Source organism: Struthio camelus, chromosome 13 (assembly GCF_040807025.1).
Source record: "Struthio camelus isolate bStrCam1 chromosome 13, bStrCam1.hap1, whole genome shotgun sequence".
Taxonomy (NCBI): domain Eukaryota; kingdom Metazoa; phylum Chordata; class Aves; order Struthioniformes; family Struthionidae; genus Struthio; species Struthio camelus.
Window position 1 is genome coordinate 4,279,893 of NC_090954.1, and position 15,696 is coordinate 4,295,588.

Genomic DNA, 15,696 nt, shown 5'->3' on the forward strand with positions numbered 1-15,696 from the left:
AAAAAAAAAAACCCTGATCAGCGTCGTTGCAACGGCTTGGGCGCGCAGAAGTCGCGCAAGCGTTCATTTGAGACTGTCGCGTCGGGGCCGAGCGGGCTGCGCGGAGGAGAAAGGGGAAAATGCGCCGAAGCGCCAGGACCGGGGAGCGGTGCAACGGGAGCGAGCGATGCCAGGGCTGTAACACACAGAGGGGAGCTTCTCGTTGCGAGGATTAGCTCTTTTGGGTGGGTGGGGGGGGGGTGGGAAAAAAAAAATCCCACGCTTAGAGGTGGTATTGTTCAGCCGGAGCCGAAATCCAGGCGGCGAGGAGGGCTGCGTCCCTAAACCCTGCCGTGTCACCGAAAGAGCTGCGGCAAAAGCCTGTGACAAAATGGGAAGCGGGGAGGATGTGCCCGGGCGGCCGCGCTGCGCCCCCGCGCAAGGGCGCCTTCCCCCGCGGCTGCCGGCCGGGCGCTGCCGGCCGCGGGCCGCCGCGCAAGTCCCGGGAGGAAGCGGAGGGGCCTCCCCAAAACGCCACCGCGGGGCGGGGAGCAGCAAGCCGCTTTTCTTCTTACAGAGTCGATCTCTTAACCACAGACAGAAAAGAATATTAAAGGCATTTCTTGATTTCGTTTTGTCTTTTTTTTTATTCCCATGCTCTTAATTTTGAAAAAAAAAATTCACAAAACATAACTTATAAAACAATATATACTGCATCCTTATCCACAACAGCATAATTGAAACATCCAGCGTAACGTTTACCACAGGTGTGAAATACACTGGGAAAGAAGTACCGTGTGCATTTTATATTATGTTTCTTTGTCATCTACAGGTAATAAGTATCGACAAAAATAAGCAACAAATATGCCTGCAATTAAACTTCATATGCGTTTTGTATGCGTATTAATAAAGATCATATTTATCATTTTCTTTTTTTTTTTTTTGCCAACAAGCACTTGTTAAAGTATCTACATTTATATAATAACACCTTAAGATAATAACACCTTAAGATCATTTTTGGTTCCTTGTTTTTCCTTCACAGCTAGAAAACCAAGGAACACTTTCAGCTTTGCTAAGCAACCTTTCCGGACGCCGAGGCTCGCTGTTTCTCTAGCAGAGATGCAGTATCAGGATTCACTTCATAGCAGACCACGTTAGGTCTTTTTTTCTAGACTCTCTAAAAGCTTTTTTTTCTTTTTTTAAGAACCCCCTCCCCTACATTTAAATAAAGATGAATGATAATTTCATTATCAGGATAAGACTTTGGATGGGGAAAATGCTGAAGAGTTTTCGCATCGCTGGAGGATATTTGTGCTAGTCTCACAACCGGGGATACTGCAGTCTTTTGGAAAGGATGAAGAGGTAGGAACCTTGAGCTGCTTAGTATCAGGAATGACTGGATTATAGCTTCCAACTAAAGAAAAAACATCAAGAATCATGCATTTTAAAAACAGTTTATTCAACGGCCAAGGACAATGATCCGGCACAATGTAACGGCAGATATAAATATATCCTTATATAAGTGGTTGACCCTTGTCATTATTATTTTTAATAGTTTCATACCTAATATTTTAACCGTTTTTCCCGCAGAATCTACTCTGCGAATTATATTTTTTCTCCCTTTTTTTTTTTTTTGAGTGTGTTTCTGTTTCTCAGTGGTAAACATTAACCAAACTCTTCCCGTGCGACAAGCGGCCAAGAACCGTCCCACCAGCTCTCACCACCGAGGCGTCTCCCTCCCTCGCCACTCTCCTCGCGGGAAAGTGGACGCGTTAAAAACTCCTGTGCAAGTTCAAGTAAACACATACAACCCGCATAATCCAGAGAAAAATTGCAACTCATCCATGTACCAGATTTCGGTGTCTCTTGCAAAAGATTTCTGGTCCTTTTACGTTTTTTTTTTTTTTGATGTTTCTTTTTAAAAAAAAAACGCTGTACTGTTGGTTGTGTCGTTCGTTAGCATTATTTTTTTTTCTAGGCAATCGAAATCCGCGGAGCTTTTGGGGCTTTTAGTTTCTTTCTTTCTTTTTTTTTTTCCTCTCTCGCTTACTCGGGTTTTGCTTTTAATTATCATCTCTCTTTTTGTGTGTATGTGTGTGTGTGTGTATGCGTGTGTGTGTGTATGTGTGTGTGTTTCCGTTAAACGTCGCTTTGTTTCTGCTTTGCTTTGCCGGCGCGTTTGTCGGAGGCGGCTCGCGTCAAGTCCGTCAACTGTTGTACTGGCAGGCGTTTAGACTGGAGCCGGGGCTTTGCAAACTGCTGTAGCCGAAACTGGAGTGCTGCTTTGATTTCAGTCTGAGGCTGGCTAAACTGGAGTTGCAAGTGTCCCGGTAGACGCTGTAGGGCGAGCCCGGCGGCCCGTAGGGACACGCCGGCGACGACATGGCCGAGTTGAGCGAGGAGCCGCCGAGGTTGTTGATGTTGTTGAGGCCGGAGTTGGCCATGGCCGGCACGGCGGAGTGACCCATGCCGGAGGGCATGTTCATGGAGGAGATGCTGCTGGGCGCCGAGAACATGGACTGCGAGGACAGGGGGCTCATGGAGTTGAAGAAGGTGAAGCTCTTGGTGGAGAGCGGCGCCGGCGTGAGGCTCTTGGTGGCCCAGTTGTTGTAGGGGTAGCCGGCGTAGACGTCGTCGTAGGGCTGCATGAGCCCGCTGAACTGCGGCACGTAGCCGTTCTTGCACAGGTCCATCTGCTGGTTCCGCTCCCGCTTCCGCCACTTGGCTCGCCGGTTTTTGAACCAGACCTGCGGGGGCACGGACACGGCGCGGTGAGTGCGGGCCGCCCCCCCCCACCCCCCCGCCGCTCCCTCCCTTCCCCGCACCGCGCACGGCTGCGCGGCCGGGCCGCGCGGGGCCGCAGAGCGCGCCCGGCAACGCTCCCGGCACTCCGGCGCGCAGGGGGCGCGGCGCGCGCGGGGGCGCGCACGGAGGCGCGCAGCCCGCGGCCGGCACCGCGCGGAGGGAGGAGGCGGCGGCGGCGGCGGGCAAGCGGCCCTGCACCGCAGCCCCCTGCGCCGGCAGAGGTGAGCTCCCCGCCCCGGGGTGCCAGGGCGCTGCGCGCACCCCTGCCCCTGCGCGCATCCCTCCGCGGCTGCGGCTGTGCGCGCAGCAGCTGGCTGTCGGCGGGCTGCCCCGAGCCGCGTGTGCGCATCGCGCCGCTGGCCGCGGCTCCCCGCGGGGCGCAGCGGCCCCCTCCGCTCCCCTTCGCCGAGCGCAGGAGCGGGGCGCAGCCGCGGCCCGTGCTGATTAGGGCCGGCTCGCCCCGGCTCCGCCGTGTTTCCCCATGCTAATGCCGTGTAATAAAAGTCCCCTGTTACAGATCATAAAAAGGGGGATTGGATTAGTATGTTTAGGTTTAAAAAAAAAAAATCAGTCGCTGCATCGCCCTTGGATGGATGCAGCCTCTGCCTTTATATCTAATGAGAATTTACAGCCCTGACTAGGGAACAGAGAAGCGGGGGCCGCTCCTGGTGTTTGATGCAAAAACCTGATACAGGCTCTCTATTTCTTTTCTTTTTCTTTTTCTTTTTCTTTTTCTTTTTCTTTTTCTTTTTCTTTTTCTTTTAGCCCTAGGAAACTGTTTGAGTCCCCTGTGATGGGAGCCGTGAGCCGGGGCAGGAAGGGCCGCCCGCGCCGGGCAGCCCCCAATTCTCTTTCCAGGTTAAAAAAAATAGCATCGCCGTGCCCGGCGGCTCAGCGCTGCCGCATCCCCCCGCAGACCCCGGGCCCCTCGGTGCGCCCGGCCCCGCGGAGGCTGCGCTCCCCGCGCCCGCAGCCCGCGCCGCCCGCCCGCCCTCCGCCTGCCGGAGCCGGCCCCGGGGCCGCTCCTCGGGCCTCGCCTCCCGGCACAGGGATGGCGCAACTATTAGTGAACCCCGATCGCAGGGCTGGAAACTTCGAGGGAAAGAATGGCGGGGTCTATTGAAAAAAAAAATAATAAGAAGAAAACAGAATCCCATATAAATACGAAGAGGAAACGAAAGCCAACATGTTCAAAACCTGTAATTCACTCCTCGGAAGGTGCTTCCAGACAGGAATTTCCTGAAAATGAGGGTAATAGTTTTAATTATGGCTCCTAGACATTTTAAAGTAAGGCCCTCAAAGCAAATCAAGGTTAGATTTGCAAGCTGCAATCTCGGAACATCAAACCAAAACATCTCCATACAGAGGGAGAACGAAATAATGGTAATGGCAACTCGTATATTAGTTTTATTTGCTTCCTGAAGTATTCCAGCAATATTAACGCAGTTTAGCCCTCTCCCTGGCTTTGTTTTGTTTAAATGCAATTAAGACAATGCTTTCAGATGCAACGGCTGTTTACTTCGGGGAGATTCAAAACACAATCTCCGCGATCTGCTTTGGTCACTCGCCTTTTAATTGCCAAGACAAAAGTAGCTTTTCCCTTGCTGTGCCCGGCAGCCAGCGCTCCGCGCACCTCCGTTTTCCCCGGCAGTTCGTATGCGGGCGCTGGAGACCCGCCGTCTCCTCGCGCCCCGGTCCCGCGGGCCGCAGCCGCGCGCCCTCCGCGGGGCCCCGGGCGGGCGCGGGGCGACCGCCGATGCCCGAAACCACCCGCGGAAATATCCCGGGAGGAAAGCAAAGGGGAGGCGGGGAAAGCGTGCCGGCCGAGGCACGGCGGGCCGAAAGTCTAAGGATCAATCCAGGCCGAGCGGCTCTGATCTGGCCGTGCGCTGCGGAGATACCGCGCACGTTAACCTCCCTCTTCAAACAACTGCCGTGGCTACACATGCTCCGAGGTGGCATCGGCTCTCAGACAGAGCCAGGCCAGGCACCTTCGCCTTGCAAGTATGTGTCCGCCACGCTTATTGACTTTGGAGTGCAATCGCCGCCCGGCCCTTGTCCTTCGGTTTGTCCATCGGCGGCATCGGCAAACAAACCGGCCTGCCGGCCTGGGGGTGGCCGACCCGGGGCGCGCAGGATGCGCGGCCGCGGGGGCTTCGCCGCCGCTGCGCGAAGAGCTCGTCCGGCCTCGAGGATGGGGCCGCGCAGGGACCGCGCAGCTGAGCCGCGACGCAACGGCCAAAAGTGCGTGAAGCAGCAGTTTATTGAAATATTATTATTATCATTATGACCATGGCTATGATGTGGCGGAGCCCCCGGCGTGGCCGGCCTCGCCGCGGTGCCCCTCCGGCTCCCCAGGCCCGGCTCCGGGCGGCATCCCCGCGGCCGGGCGAAGGGTCTCCCCTCCTTCGGCCGAGACCCGAAGTTTTGCAATTAAAATAAACCCCACATCGGCCCAGCGTTGCTCGCAAGACCCCCGCCGGCCCCGCGCTCCCGAAAGGGCCGATCTCCCCCGCGATGCTCCGCGCCGGCAGCTGCCTCCGCGCTGCGTCCTCGCAGCGGCGCCCGCAGCACCCCGCGGCCGCGGAGCGGGGTCACCCGCGCCCCTCTTACCCGCACTCGGGGCTCGGTGAGGTTTGTCCACACGGCGATCTCCTCCCGCATGCTCATGTCCGGGTAGCGGTTTCTCTGGAAAGTGGCCTCCAGCTCCTGCAGCTGCTGGCTGGTGAAGTGGGTCCGCTGCCGCCGCTGCTTCTTCTTCTTCGCCGGGTCGTCGGCGGCCCCGTCCTCGCTTTTCTGCTCGCCGCTTCGCTCCTTTTCTGCGGTGAGGTGTCGGTTGGGGTTGGGGTTGGGTTTGATTTGTTTTGGTTGTGTTTTTGCAAACAGAAATACAGACACACAAAGGCAGGCCCGCAGCCCCCTGCCCGGCCCGCCGGAGGGACACGCGGGGGGGCCCACGCGGGGCCCCGCCAGCCAGCCGCCCGCAGCCCCGCAGCGAGACCCGGCGTTTCCCGGCGCGGCCGCGGCAGGAGCGCGGTGCCCTGCTCGGCCCGAGCCCGGCGGGGAGGCGGCGGGACGTGGGGGCTGCCCGGCTCGGAGAGGGCCCGAGGGGCGAGGGCCGCCCCGGAGGGAGCGGGTCCCCTGCAGCATCGGCCTCTCTTCCCCTCCCCGAGTTTTTTTTTTTTTCCTCCTTTAAACCTACGGCGCGATCTTTGCTCCATTGTCTTTGTTGTGCTCGGCCGCGACAGGAAACTTTGGAAGGGCAGGGGCGCAAAACCCAGCAGTAATTGATTGCAAAAGGCACCCTCTCTCTCTGCCTCTCTACTCCTCCACTTTTTTTTTTTTGGTTTGCTTTTAGGATTTTAGTGTTTATTTTAACCCGAAGCTGAGCGTAGTCCTCCGCAAAAAAACGTATCGAAAGAGCTAAATCAAAAAAGCCCAGCCGCATTTTAGTGATCGAGATTTGCAAGGACTGGAGGCAGGAATCCAGGCCCGACCCCACAGCAACGGGGGCAAAAAACCCTCACTCATTTCGTAAAAGCCCTTCCAGCACTCCTCACCCAAAATCTCAGATTTGGCCCGGTTTAGACGCCCGGAAAGGGACTGAAAGGCCTGAACTAAATACACTCTCCGGCCTGGGCCCGGCGGCGGCTGAAGCGCGGAAAGGTGCGGCCCCGGCCGCGGGTTTCTGGGGCTGGTGGCGGCCCAGGCCCGGTCCGGCTCGGCTCGGCTCGGCTCGGCCCGGCTCGGCCCGGCTGGGCCTGCAGCAGAAGTGAAACTCCGCGGGAGCAGAGCGCGCCGCGCACGCCTGTCTCGCAAGCGCCCGGCCGGCTCCGCCGCCTCGGCTTGTGCCCCCTTCGCTGCTCCGCGGCCGGCGGTGCCAGACCCGGGGGCATTTCTGCAGCCGCGACCCCTGCGAGGTAACCGGCAGCCTGAAACACCCGCGGGCCGCACGCAAACCCCGCTCGGCGGCCGGCGCGGCGGGCTCGTCCTTGCAAAGTCACCCATTAATCGGCCTTTGCCTGGGAACCCTCCGTAATAAAAGGGAGAGAGAGCGAGCTCAAACGCTTAAATGGAAACCCCAAAGTGGTAAATGGGCTTATTGCCGCCCGGATGGCCTCTATCTGCAGTAAGTGGTTTGCAGAGCAAACAAGGCCTGCAAGAGAAACCCCATTAGGATTTCCCTGATGTCCAGATGCTGCCCCGCCGGCCCCGGCCTTGCGGCCGGCTGGACCGGCCGAGCCCGCACGGCCCCGCGGCCAGGGCCGCGGAAACAGAAACCGAAGGTGTTCACGGAAAACACAAATACTGCTCGGGACCCCTTCCCCCCCTCCCCTTCCTCTCTCTCTTTTGGCTGGGAAGGGCTCGGCGAAACCCAGGAAAAACCATTGCAGCGGCAGCGGTGATCCATCCAGGCGACTGCAAACCTCTCTCCGGATTTAGCCCAGCCATGATTTCATTAAAAATCGAGCCACCGAGCAGGGCTCTGGTACAATTTCAAATCATTACACACATTAGATTTGATTGGCATTTGTTTCCTTTCTTCCATCAAGAAAAAAAAAGGAAAAGAAAATGTGAAAAGTATTTTGTAACTTCTCGGAGTAGAAAAGTAGGCAGGTCCTTAGCCCTCCTCCAGCACTGAGGGGTCACATATAGGGGTACGGCAAAATGGAGCAAATCTCCCTCTCTAATCTCAAATAATCCTCTCTAATCTCGGAGTCCCTTCCAGACTCCGGGCTGAGCGCTCCCTAACTTTGTTTGCGAATCAGACGGGCAGGCACAAACCAGACCCTGTTTATCACCGTGTGCCACTTTGGGATTGACTCGTGCCGCGGCCACTCTAGAGATTATAGGACCTGCTAAAACTGAGAACAACAACAACTATAAAAAAATAAAATGGCATGACATATAAGCGTCTCCTGCAAGAGACACGGCGGAGAACAGACTTCACGCTCTTTCCTTCAGCTTTTGTTTCCTGCTCGCAGCCTGCTTTGTCATCCTAGAAATGTTGCTGCTCTAATGAAATACAAACTGGGAAACCACAGCTTTCCCTGCAATAATTGCACGCGTCGATCGGGAGTGCGGGAGCCCTCGGAGAGCCCGCGGCCCCGCCAGGAGCCCCCTGCGCTCCCCGCCGCGCTGCGGCCGCGCACATCCCTCCGCGGCCGGCCGCGCTGCTTGCGCCGGCCCGCCGCGGCCCTGCGCCGCCTCTCTTCCTCGGCGGGACATTTTTTTTTTTCCTCCCCCCTCCTTTGACAGAGAGATCTTTTTACATGTCTGCACCACCCGAGCTGGAAAATAAACCCGGGCAAAAGCTGACATTATTTCAGAAACATCCGGCAAAACCGCGCTCCCCGAAGAGCCCCCCGCCTTTCCCTTCTCTCCGATCAATTAATATCTGTTAAAAAAAAAAAAAAAAAAGCCGCTCCTGGGCTGGGGCGCGTAGCCATGTGTCTCGGCTCCGCGGCTGTCAGCGCGGGGCCCGGCGGAGGCGGCTGCTGCCCGCGCCCCCCCTCCCCCCTCCACTTCGCCTCCAATTAATTGCGCTCATTAGGGAAAGAGCCGGTGGCTGCTGCCCCCCCGGCGCCGCGGGGCAGCGGTGCGGGCCGGGCGGCCGGCGGAGCCGCGGCGGGCGGGGGGCGCGGGCCGGGCCGCGGGTTACCTGGCACCTCCGCGTCGGAGGATTCACTGGCCGAGTTCTCGATCGGGTCCCTGGGCTCCGAGGATCTTTGCAAATGGAAGCTGGAAGCCATGTCATGGGAGGGTTGGGGTCTCAAGCTCTCGGGCAGTCTCTCCAAATTCATTCCACCTTTAAAGGAATCCATGGCAGGGGCGCCGGGCTGCCTGGGGGATTTTGCAGGTGTTTATTCCACACAGAAAGGAACAAGGAGCTTTTTTTTTGGTTTTGTTTTAAGAAAAAAAAAACAACAAAAACAAAAGCAAATCCACTTATTACTAACAGTATTATTTTAAGGGTTTCAGAAGAAGAGATCTGGGCAATGCCTCGAAGCTGGTTGTCTTTGCTCGAGGAGAGGCACGGCAGTCCGGCCGCATAGGCAGGAAAGTGGTAAAGATCCCTTATAGAGAAACGCGAGTTGCGAGTTGGACAGTTTAAAGCTAAAGAGATTAAAGTGACCTGCCCTAGAACAAATGCCTGTAGTTAAACGGGGCTCCTCCCCCTGAAGGTTAAAACCTCCCCGTCTCGCTAATGCATCACTCCATCTAGCGCTCGCCCAGCCCGGCCGCGGGCGGACCTGCCTCCGCGCTCCCCGCCGATGTGCGCGCCTTTGCGCGGCCGCGCCGCGGCCCGCGGCCCCCCGGCGGGCACCCGCCCTGCCCCGCCGCCCTGCCCGGCGTGCAGGCGCCGGTCCTTCTGCCCAGAGGGTCCCCGCCCTCCCCACCCCTAGCCTGTCCCAAACTCAGCGATTTTTAAAAAAATATTTCAGAAACGAATGGGAAGGTAAAAAACTCTTCCCGGCTTTGCGGGGAGCAGCTCGGGCAGTCCCCGCCCGCCGCCAGCCTGGGGGGCGACAGACCGCACAGCCCCCCCCCTCCCCCCGGCCTGCTGGGGTATTTTTCCTCGAGGAGGCGGCCCCCCCCCCGCTCCCGAGTGCTGTGCGTAGTGGGGCGCGGAGGAGCGCGGAGGGGGGTTACCCGCTTGCCCGCCCCCGCGCAGTGCCAGCCCTCCCTCCCCCACGCTAGGCGACTGCGCCAGCCTCGACGGCAGGTCCCGCACTCGCGCGAACCCTCCCTCCTCCGCCCCGGGGCCTGTCCAGAGCGGCGGGGCAGCGGCGCGCAGTTTGCGCCCCTGCGCAGCATGGTATCTCCATGGGCACCCCGCCTGCCCAGCCTCGTGGGAGCCCGGCTGCGCGGGGATGCGCGCCTCGCAGGCCAGCTAACGCGCCCCGCGCAGCGCCGCGGCCCGCCCCGCCGCAGGGCGACCCAGCCGCGAGTTTTAATCCCGCGGAGAGCACATTCCTCCAACCTTGAGGGAATTTCTTTTCCGGACGCCTCCTGGGTTTTGTGTGTGAACAGTTTTTATTTTTCATACGTATACATATACATACATATACATACACACATATATATATATTCACTGACGGATTAATAATAAAAATAGTTAGGAACTCTGCCCTGGCCGGCCCTTCCGCCGTGCCCCGCTCGCAGAGGCCCGCCGAGATTTGTGCCTGAGCAACAACTGCAGCGCGAGCGCTCCCATCACATCATCTTTCAGCACGTTATTAATAACAAATAATTTTCCTCCCGCAGCGAACTCCCGGTGACCCTCCGGAGGGGTGTTTGCGGCTCTCCGGCCCTGGGAGGCTTTTCAAGCACGGAGGCCGGGGCAATCCGTAAGGAAGGGCTCGGGAGAAACCCGCTTCTCCCCCCCCGGATTTGGGCAGCCCATGCGAGCCCGAGCGCGCCGGGCCCGGGGCGGCGTCGGCGGGGCCGTCGGTCCGGAGCTGCCCGCTCCCGGCCCGGCGGTGGCTCCGGGGCCTTGTCCCGTTGCAATGATCCGAGCGTGCCCTGTTTTGCACGGCCAGGTGTGGGGCGGCCCTTTGGAAAGAAAAGCCGCCAAACCCGGTGACATTTGGGATCGGCCGTTGTCCCGCCCAGGGGGGTTAAAGCAGGGCAGGTCTCCAGGTGCCCAGAGTGCTGCGCGCAGGCCGTGATTATCGCTGGCCTTTGGGGCCCTTCCCGGACGCTAAGGAAACACCTCGATGTTTTGGGAGGTGGAAAAACTCAAAGAAATTGCTTGGCCTCGGAGCTTTCCGCCACGGCAGAAGGAAAAAAAAATATCAGCCCCCGTGGGGAAAACACGAAGCGCCATGCGGAGGCGCAGACGCTCGTGGGAAACGCGCCGGCTCCCGGGCCGCGCTCCGCGCTCCACTCGCCTCGGCGGAGGCGGCCGCGCCGACGCGCGCTGCGCTGCGCTGCGCCCTGCGCGGGCAGGGCCGGCCCGGGGTCCCGGCGGGGGTGCTGCCGGGGTGGGGGAAGGACCCTGGGTGTAACTCTTCCTAGTGAAAGGACCTTTTTCTCTTTATTTTCTCTGCTCGGTTTCACTGATCCATCCTGACACTCTATTTTCCTTTCAAATCAAGTAAAGATGTGGGAGAGAACTTTTGAACTGTTTCATGGAAAGTGGATGGCAGCAATGTTCCAGCTCTGCAGCCTTTTTCCTATACGGCGCGGGGGGATTTATCCAGCCCCCCCGCCGCCCCGGGAGCGCACTGCGACCCCTGCCCGGGCCCCGGGGCATCCAAGAGCTTTCAGCCGCAGCCCCTGCACTTCTAAGCTTCACTTATTTAGCAGTTAAGCGTAGCGACAGGTAGGTGCTGTCATACTCGAGTCTCTCTCTCTCTTTCTCTCTCTCTCTTTTTTTTTATTTTGAGTGGCAAATTAATATCTTTGTCTCCGTCCCCAGCTCCTCGATGGAACTCAGCTCAGGAGCCTGACTGCGATGGGGAATTTCGGGCACCAGAGGTGTACCAGGCACTTTCGGGGCCGCTAAAGCTGGACATGGCTTAAAATGCAAATATTTACAGCGAGGGCTTCTTGACTTTAACGAGCTCAGCTGAGGCAGGATCCCACGGTGCGGACGGACCGCGAGCTTCCCGGGAGGTGCTGATGGCCTTGTGCTCGGGGTGACCGAGTTGCAACTTGCATCGTGTCCAGACCCGTTGTTACCCCTCTTCCCTATTTCTGCGGCCGAGGCCGGGCGGTGGAGAGCTGGGCAGCCCGAGGGCAGGTTTCGGGGGCCCCCCGCTCCCGGGCGGGCGCCGCGATGGAGCCGTCCTGGAAGGGCAGGGCGAGTAGCAGTGTTGTTATAATCCAGCTATTTTAAACCTACTGCTTAGAGCAGCCTTACAACTGGAGGTGGGATTTTATTCTTCTTCTTCCTCTTCTTCTTCCTCTTCTTCCTCCTCTTCTTCTTCCTTCCTTCTTTCTTTCTTTATTTTATCCTGATTTAAAATCTTTGTTCTGCTTTATAAAATATATTTTGAAAATTCGTTCTAGGCTCGACTCTTCCTTTCCGGGCGCTAAGAAAGGCTCAGCCCCGGGCCCTGCCGTGTTTACGTCGAGGCGTAGTTACGGTCGCGACAGCGCCTGGTCCAGCTACCTCCCACCACGACGGACCCTCCGGCTCTTTCTGGGGGTCCTCGGGGCGCGGGGCCGGGCGGCGGTGCTGGGGGTCCCCCGGGCTGCCTCGGCCCAGCGGGGCTGCCCCTCTTCGGGGCATCGGGGACGAGCCCCAGCCCGGGCAGCCCCGCGTCCCCTGCACTCGACGGGGCCGGGGGTGCGCAACGCCAACCCGGACCAAAATTAGGAACTGACGGTTCGAGACCCGCCACGGCACGGGCCGAGGGTGCGCGCCTGGTGGGGGCGAAACTACCCTGGCAACTGCCCTTAAAAACGGGAAATTAATAGAAAGGAGAAAAAAACAGGCTGGTCCCGAAGATCCCGGGCTCTGAAGTGGATTTCGGAGGCGGAGACGGGGCAGGGCCCTCCCCCGGCCCGCTCCGGGCGCTAAGGGCAGATAGCGCCCGGCTTCATCCTGCCTTCTCCACTCCCGAGGCGCCCACGCATGTCCGTGCCCTGGGCGAGGGCGCGATGTCATGCATTTACCGCATACTTGCACACGCATTAGGAGCTGCACGCTTGCGTTTATTCGTGTGTGTGTATATATATATATATATATGTATGTATGTATGTATGTATGTATGTATGTATGTGTGCGTGAGTGTGTATGTGTATATGCATATGTCAGGGCATCTTCTTACTCCGCACCTTGGAGAGTAAAGAACTCCTATTGCACAGAGCAAAACCAGACCGGCTTTACCTACCGTAGCTTGTCGTGACAACCCGTGTCGTGACAGCACATGGAGGGATTTCCCCTCCTGCCAGGCCCACTCCCTTCCCCTCGCCCGGTGGGGTTTCGGGGCACAGCGGACAAGGTGCTGGGGGACATCCCGCTCCCGACATCCCCCGCATGCTGGGCGCTGCGTCACGGGGTTAACCTGAGTGACGTCACAGCCGCCAGCTCCCCTGACGTCATGCCGTGCCTTTGAGCCCACGGCAGCCCGTTCCTGTCACCCGCTCGGGGCGGCGGCGCTCCCCAGGCTGGGCCGAGAGGGCCGGGGAGGAGGGCAGCCTCGGCCCCGGGCTTCTCCTCCGTCCTCCCGCTTCCCCGGCCTGTCCCGGGGGATGGAGGCGGCTGGGAGGAGAGAGCAGAGGCTGCAGCTTGCGAGGGCTGCCGCGGCCCCGTCCCGCCGCCCGAACCCACGGGGCCGTGTCCGGCCAGCCGCGACCCTCGTGGGCGTGGGAAAGGCGCGGAGGGGGGCGGCAGGGCCGCAGCGCTGCCCACCGCGATGGGGCCGAGCGGCGCAGGCTGCGGGGGACTCGTCCCCGCTTGTCTTCGGGACACGCCAGGTTCAAATCCGTGGGTAACCCCGCCGCAAACGGGCAGGCGGTCCGGCAAGCAGAGCCCGCAACCCCCCCGGGCCCTCAGGTAGGGGCTTGCAAGCGTTAAAAAATAAAAGAAACTGCTTTCAAGGCTTTGTAAAAATGCTGGAGACACGCAGATAAACCACTCTGCTTCCGCCTGCTATAAATAATACAAGAACGAGGGCTGGCGCTTATAAATAAATCAGCTTTGGCCACGCCAGTGACAACCCCATTAAGAAGAAGGCGAGAAACGTCTAAATTAGAAAAGGACTCCCAGTGTCTTCCAAAGCAGCGGCGGTCCCCTGGTCCTTGGGACAGCCCTGTACTTGCTGAGGTGGCAAGTGGCTCCCGCAACGCCCGGGCTGAGCCCCGGCCCTGGGATACGCGCTGGCCGGGGGCTGCCGAGGGCACGGGCCGGGGCCGTGCCACCCCTCGGACGCCTCGGACCCTGGCAGAACCGGGAAAGGCGGTTTCTGCTTTCGAAAGAGAGCTCCCACACCCGACCGGCTTCAGCATTTGTAGCCAACACAAAACCACCTGGGCCATATATCAGGCAGCAAAGTTAAGTGTCTGCCAGCTTTTCCTCTTCAAATTTATTAGCATTGTATAGACTCAGATTTAGTCTATAAATTACTGTTACAAAAAAAGAAAGCATCTCCTCCCAAGCGCACCCCCACCCGAAAGGAAAGGGAAACCCTCTGAGAAAAAGAGCTATAGTGAGACAGGGGAGCAGGGAGAGGCTCCTCAACCAAGACCAACCAAACCAAACCAAACCCAACCCAGCCCAACCCAAATCAACTCGACCCTATCCAACCCAACCCAGCCTGACTCAACCAAGCCAAACGAATCCAAAACAAGTCAAACCAAGCCAAATCAAACCCAATCAAGTCAAACCAAACCAAACCAAATCAAATCAAGCCAAGTCAAACCAAACACAAGTCAAGCAAACCCGAGCAAACCCAAGCAAACCCAAGCAAAGCAAATTCAACCTCCCCCCCGGCAGCAGAGCAGCAAGGAAGCTCCTTTGCTCTTTTGTCATAGGAGACTGGTCACATCGGCAGGGATGGGGTCCTGACAGCTGGCATGACCAGGCTGTGGGGAGTGCTCCCCTTCTAGGGAAAGGGGGTTTTGGGGACTGGCAGGTAGGAAATGGAGGTAGCTCCGTGCCCTGCGGGCTGGGGTACGATCTTGCCCCTGTCCCCACGGGATCAGCCCGGCCAGGACGTGCTGCAGGAAAAGAGCGCTAATAATAAAATTATCCTGAAAGTATGTGGCTGGGGGGGATGTGTGGGGCTGGGGAAGGGGAAATTGCCACAATGTGAAGCAGAAAAAATCGACGGGGACGCTAAAGCGGCTGGAAACGCGCAGCCCTGCTGCACGCCTGGGCGCAGAGGTATTTTCAAAGCTTCCTTCTCTGAAAATGTCCCTCACGCGGGCGAATCGGTCGCTTTTCGGCCTCCAGCCCCTGCTGCCGGGCTTTGCTCCCCGGCCGGCCGGCCACCGGTAGTGCGCGGCTCTCGCCCAGGCGGGCTGGGAACGATCAGTCCCCGGGGGTGTGCGCACGCGTGTCCGCGGGACAGCGCGGACAGCGCCGTGGGCAGTGCCCGCGGATGCAGTGTCCCGGGCGGTGGGTGCCCGTAGGTGCGGAGGTGAGAGGGGACCATCCGCCCCGGTCCGGCGCCTCGGGGAAAGGGAGCAAACCCTAAGGGACGGCGACAACGGCAAGAGCTGGGACCCCCTCGGCCCCGGAGGCCGCACTGGGGCGGGTGCAGGGGGAAGAGGGAAGCAGAAAGGGGGAGAGCCGGAGGGGGAAAGAAACCCAACCGAAAAAGCATGCTAAATCGCTCAGAGAAAGAAGGTGGAAAATTACGCTGGCTCTTAGCCGGCCTGTCCTCTTCTGCGCAGCCAGGAAAGCAATTTTCCTTGGGGGCTGAGCAAAACGAAATCAGCCCCTTTTGGATCTGCAGCCCTCGTCGCTCGGCGGCCCAGCTAAGCCTCCGCCTGGCGCGGGCGCGCAGGGCCCCTCCGCGCAGCGCTGCCCCACGGATGCTCCGCGGGCGGCTTCCCAGGCGGCCGCTCCCGTTTCCTACGGCCTCCCAGCACCCAGCACATCCTCTCCGCCTGCCAGATCGCCCGGCTCCTCCTGCTCCTCTTGGGCTCGCACTAAACGCCAGGGACGGCCCGGCTCCGAGTTTCCCTTGACTAGGGCTGACCCCGGTCCCACCGCCCCGTTCTCACCTGTCCCCCCCCGCCCCCCCCCCCCCGTTACAACCCCAGGGGGAAACGCAATTAACTGGCAGTGTTTGGTCTGTAAAACTGCCGATTTATTCGAGGGGCGTCTCGGCCCTGAGCCTCGCCAGCGGAAGGGCTGAGGCTGGAAAACCTCAGTGCAGGCATGGCCAAGGGCAGGGGCAGGGGCCCACCGGCCGCCGCGCTGCCCGGCCGGGGGGGCTGCGCGGCCCCGCG

At 59.3% G+C, this 15,696-nt stretch overlaps 1 protein-coding gene across 3 annotated transcripts; it reads right to left on the reverse strand.

Annotated features, from left to right (window-relative positions):
• Positions 1 to 630: 630 nt before the first annotated feature.
• PITX1 (paired like homeodomain 1) lies at positions 631 to 9,080 on the reverse strand. 3 transcript variants are annotated; one of them, XM_068959745.1, is made up of 4 exons: positions 8,745 to 9,080; positions 8,447 to 8,628; positions 5,398 to 5,603; positions 631 to 2,726 (listed from the first exon to the last, which is right to left on the reverse strand). In XM_068959745.1, the coding sequence occupies exons 2-4, from the start codon at positions 8,607 to 8,609 to the stop codon at positions 2,187 to 2,189; spliced, it is 909 nt and encodes a 302-aa protein (XP_068815846.1). In that variant the 5' UTR covers positions 8,610 to 8,628; positions 8,745 to 9,080; the 3' UTR covers positions 631 to 2,186. The 3 variants fall into 3 exon arrangements, with proteins under 3 accessions (XP_068815846.1, XP_068815845.1, XP_068815844.1); XM_068959744.1 differs by having other exon boundaries at positions 8,447 to 9,046; XM_068959743.1 differs by lacking the exons at positions 8,447 to 8,628; positions 8,745 to 9,080 and having other exon boundaries at positions 637 to 2,726; positions 5,398 to 6,025.
• Between the last annotated feature and the right edge of the window lie 6,616 nt (positions 9,081 to 15,696).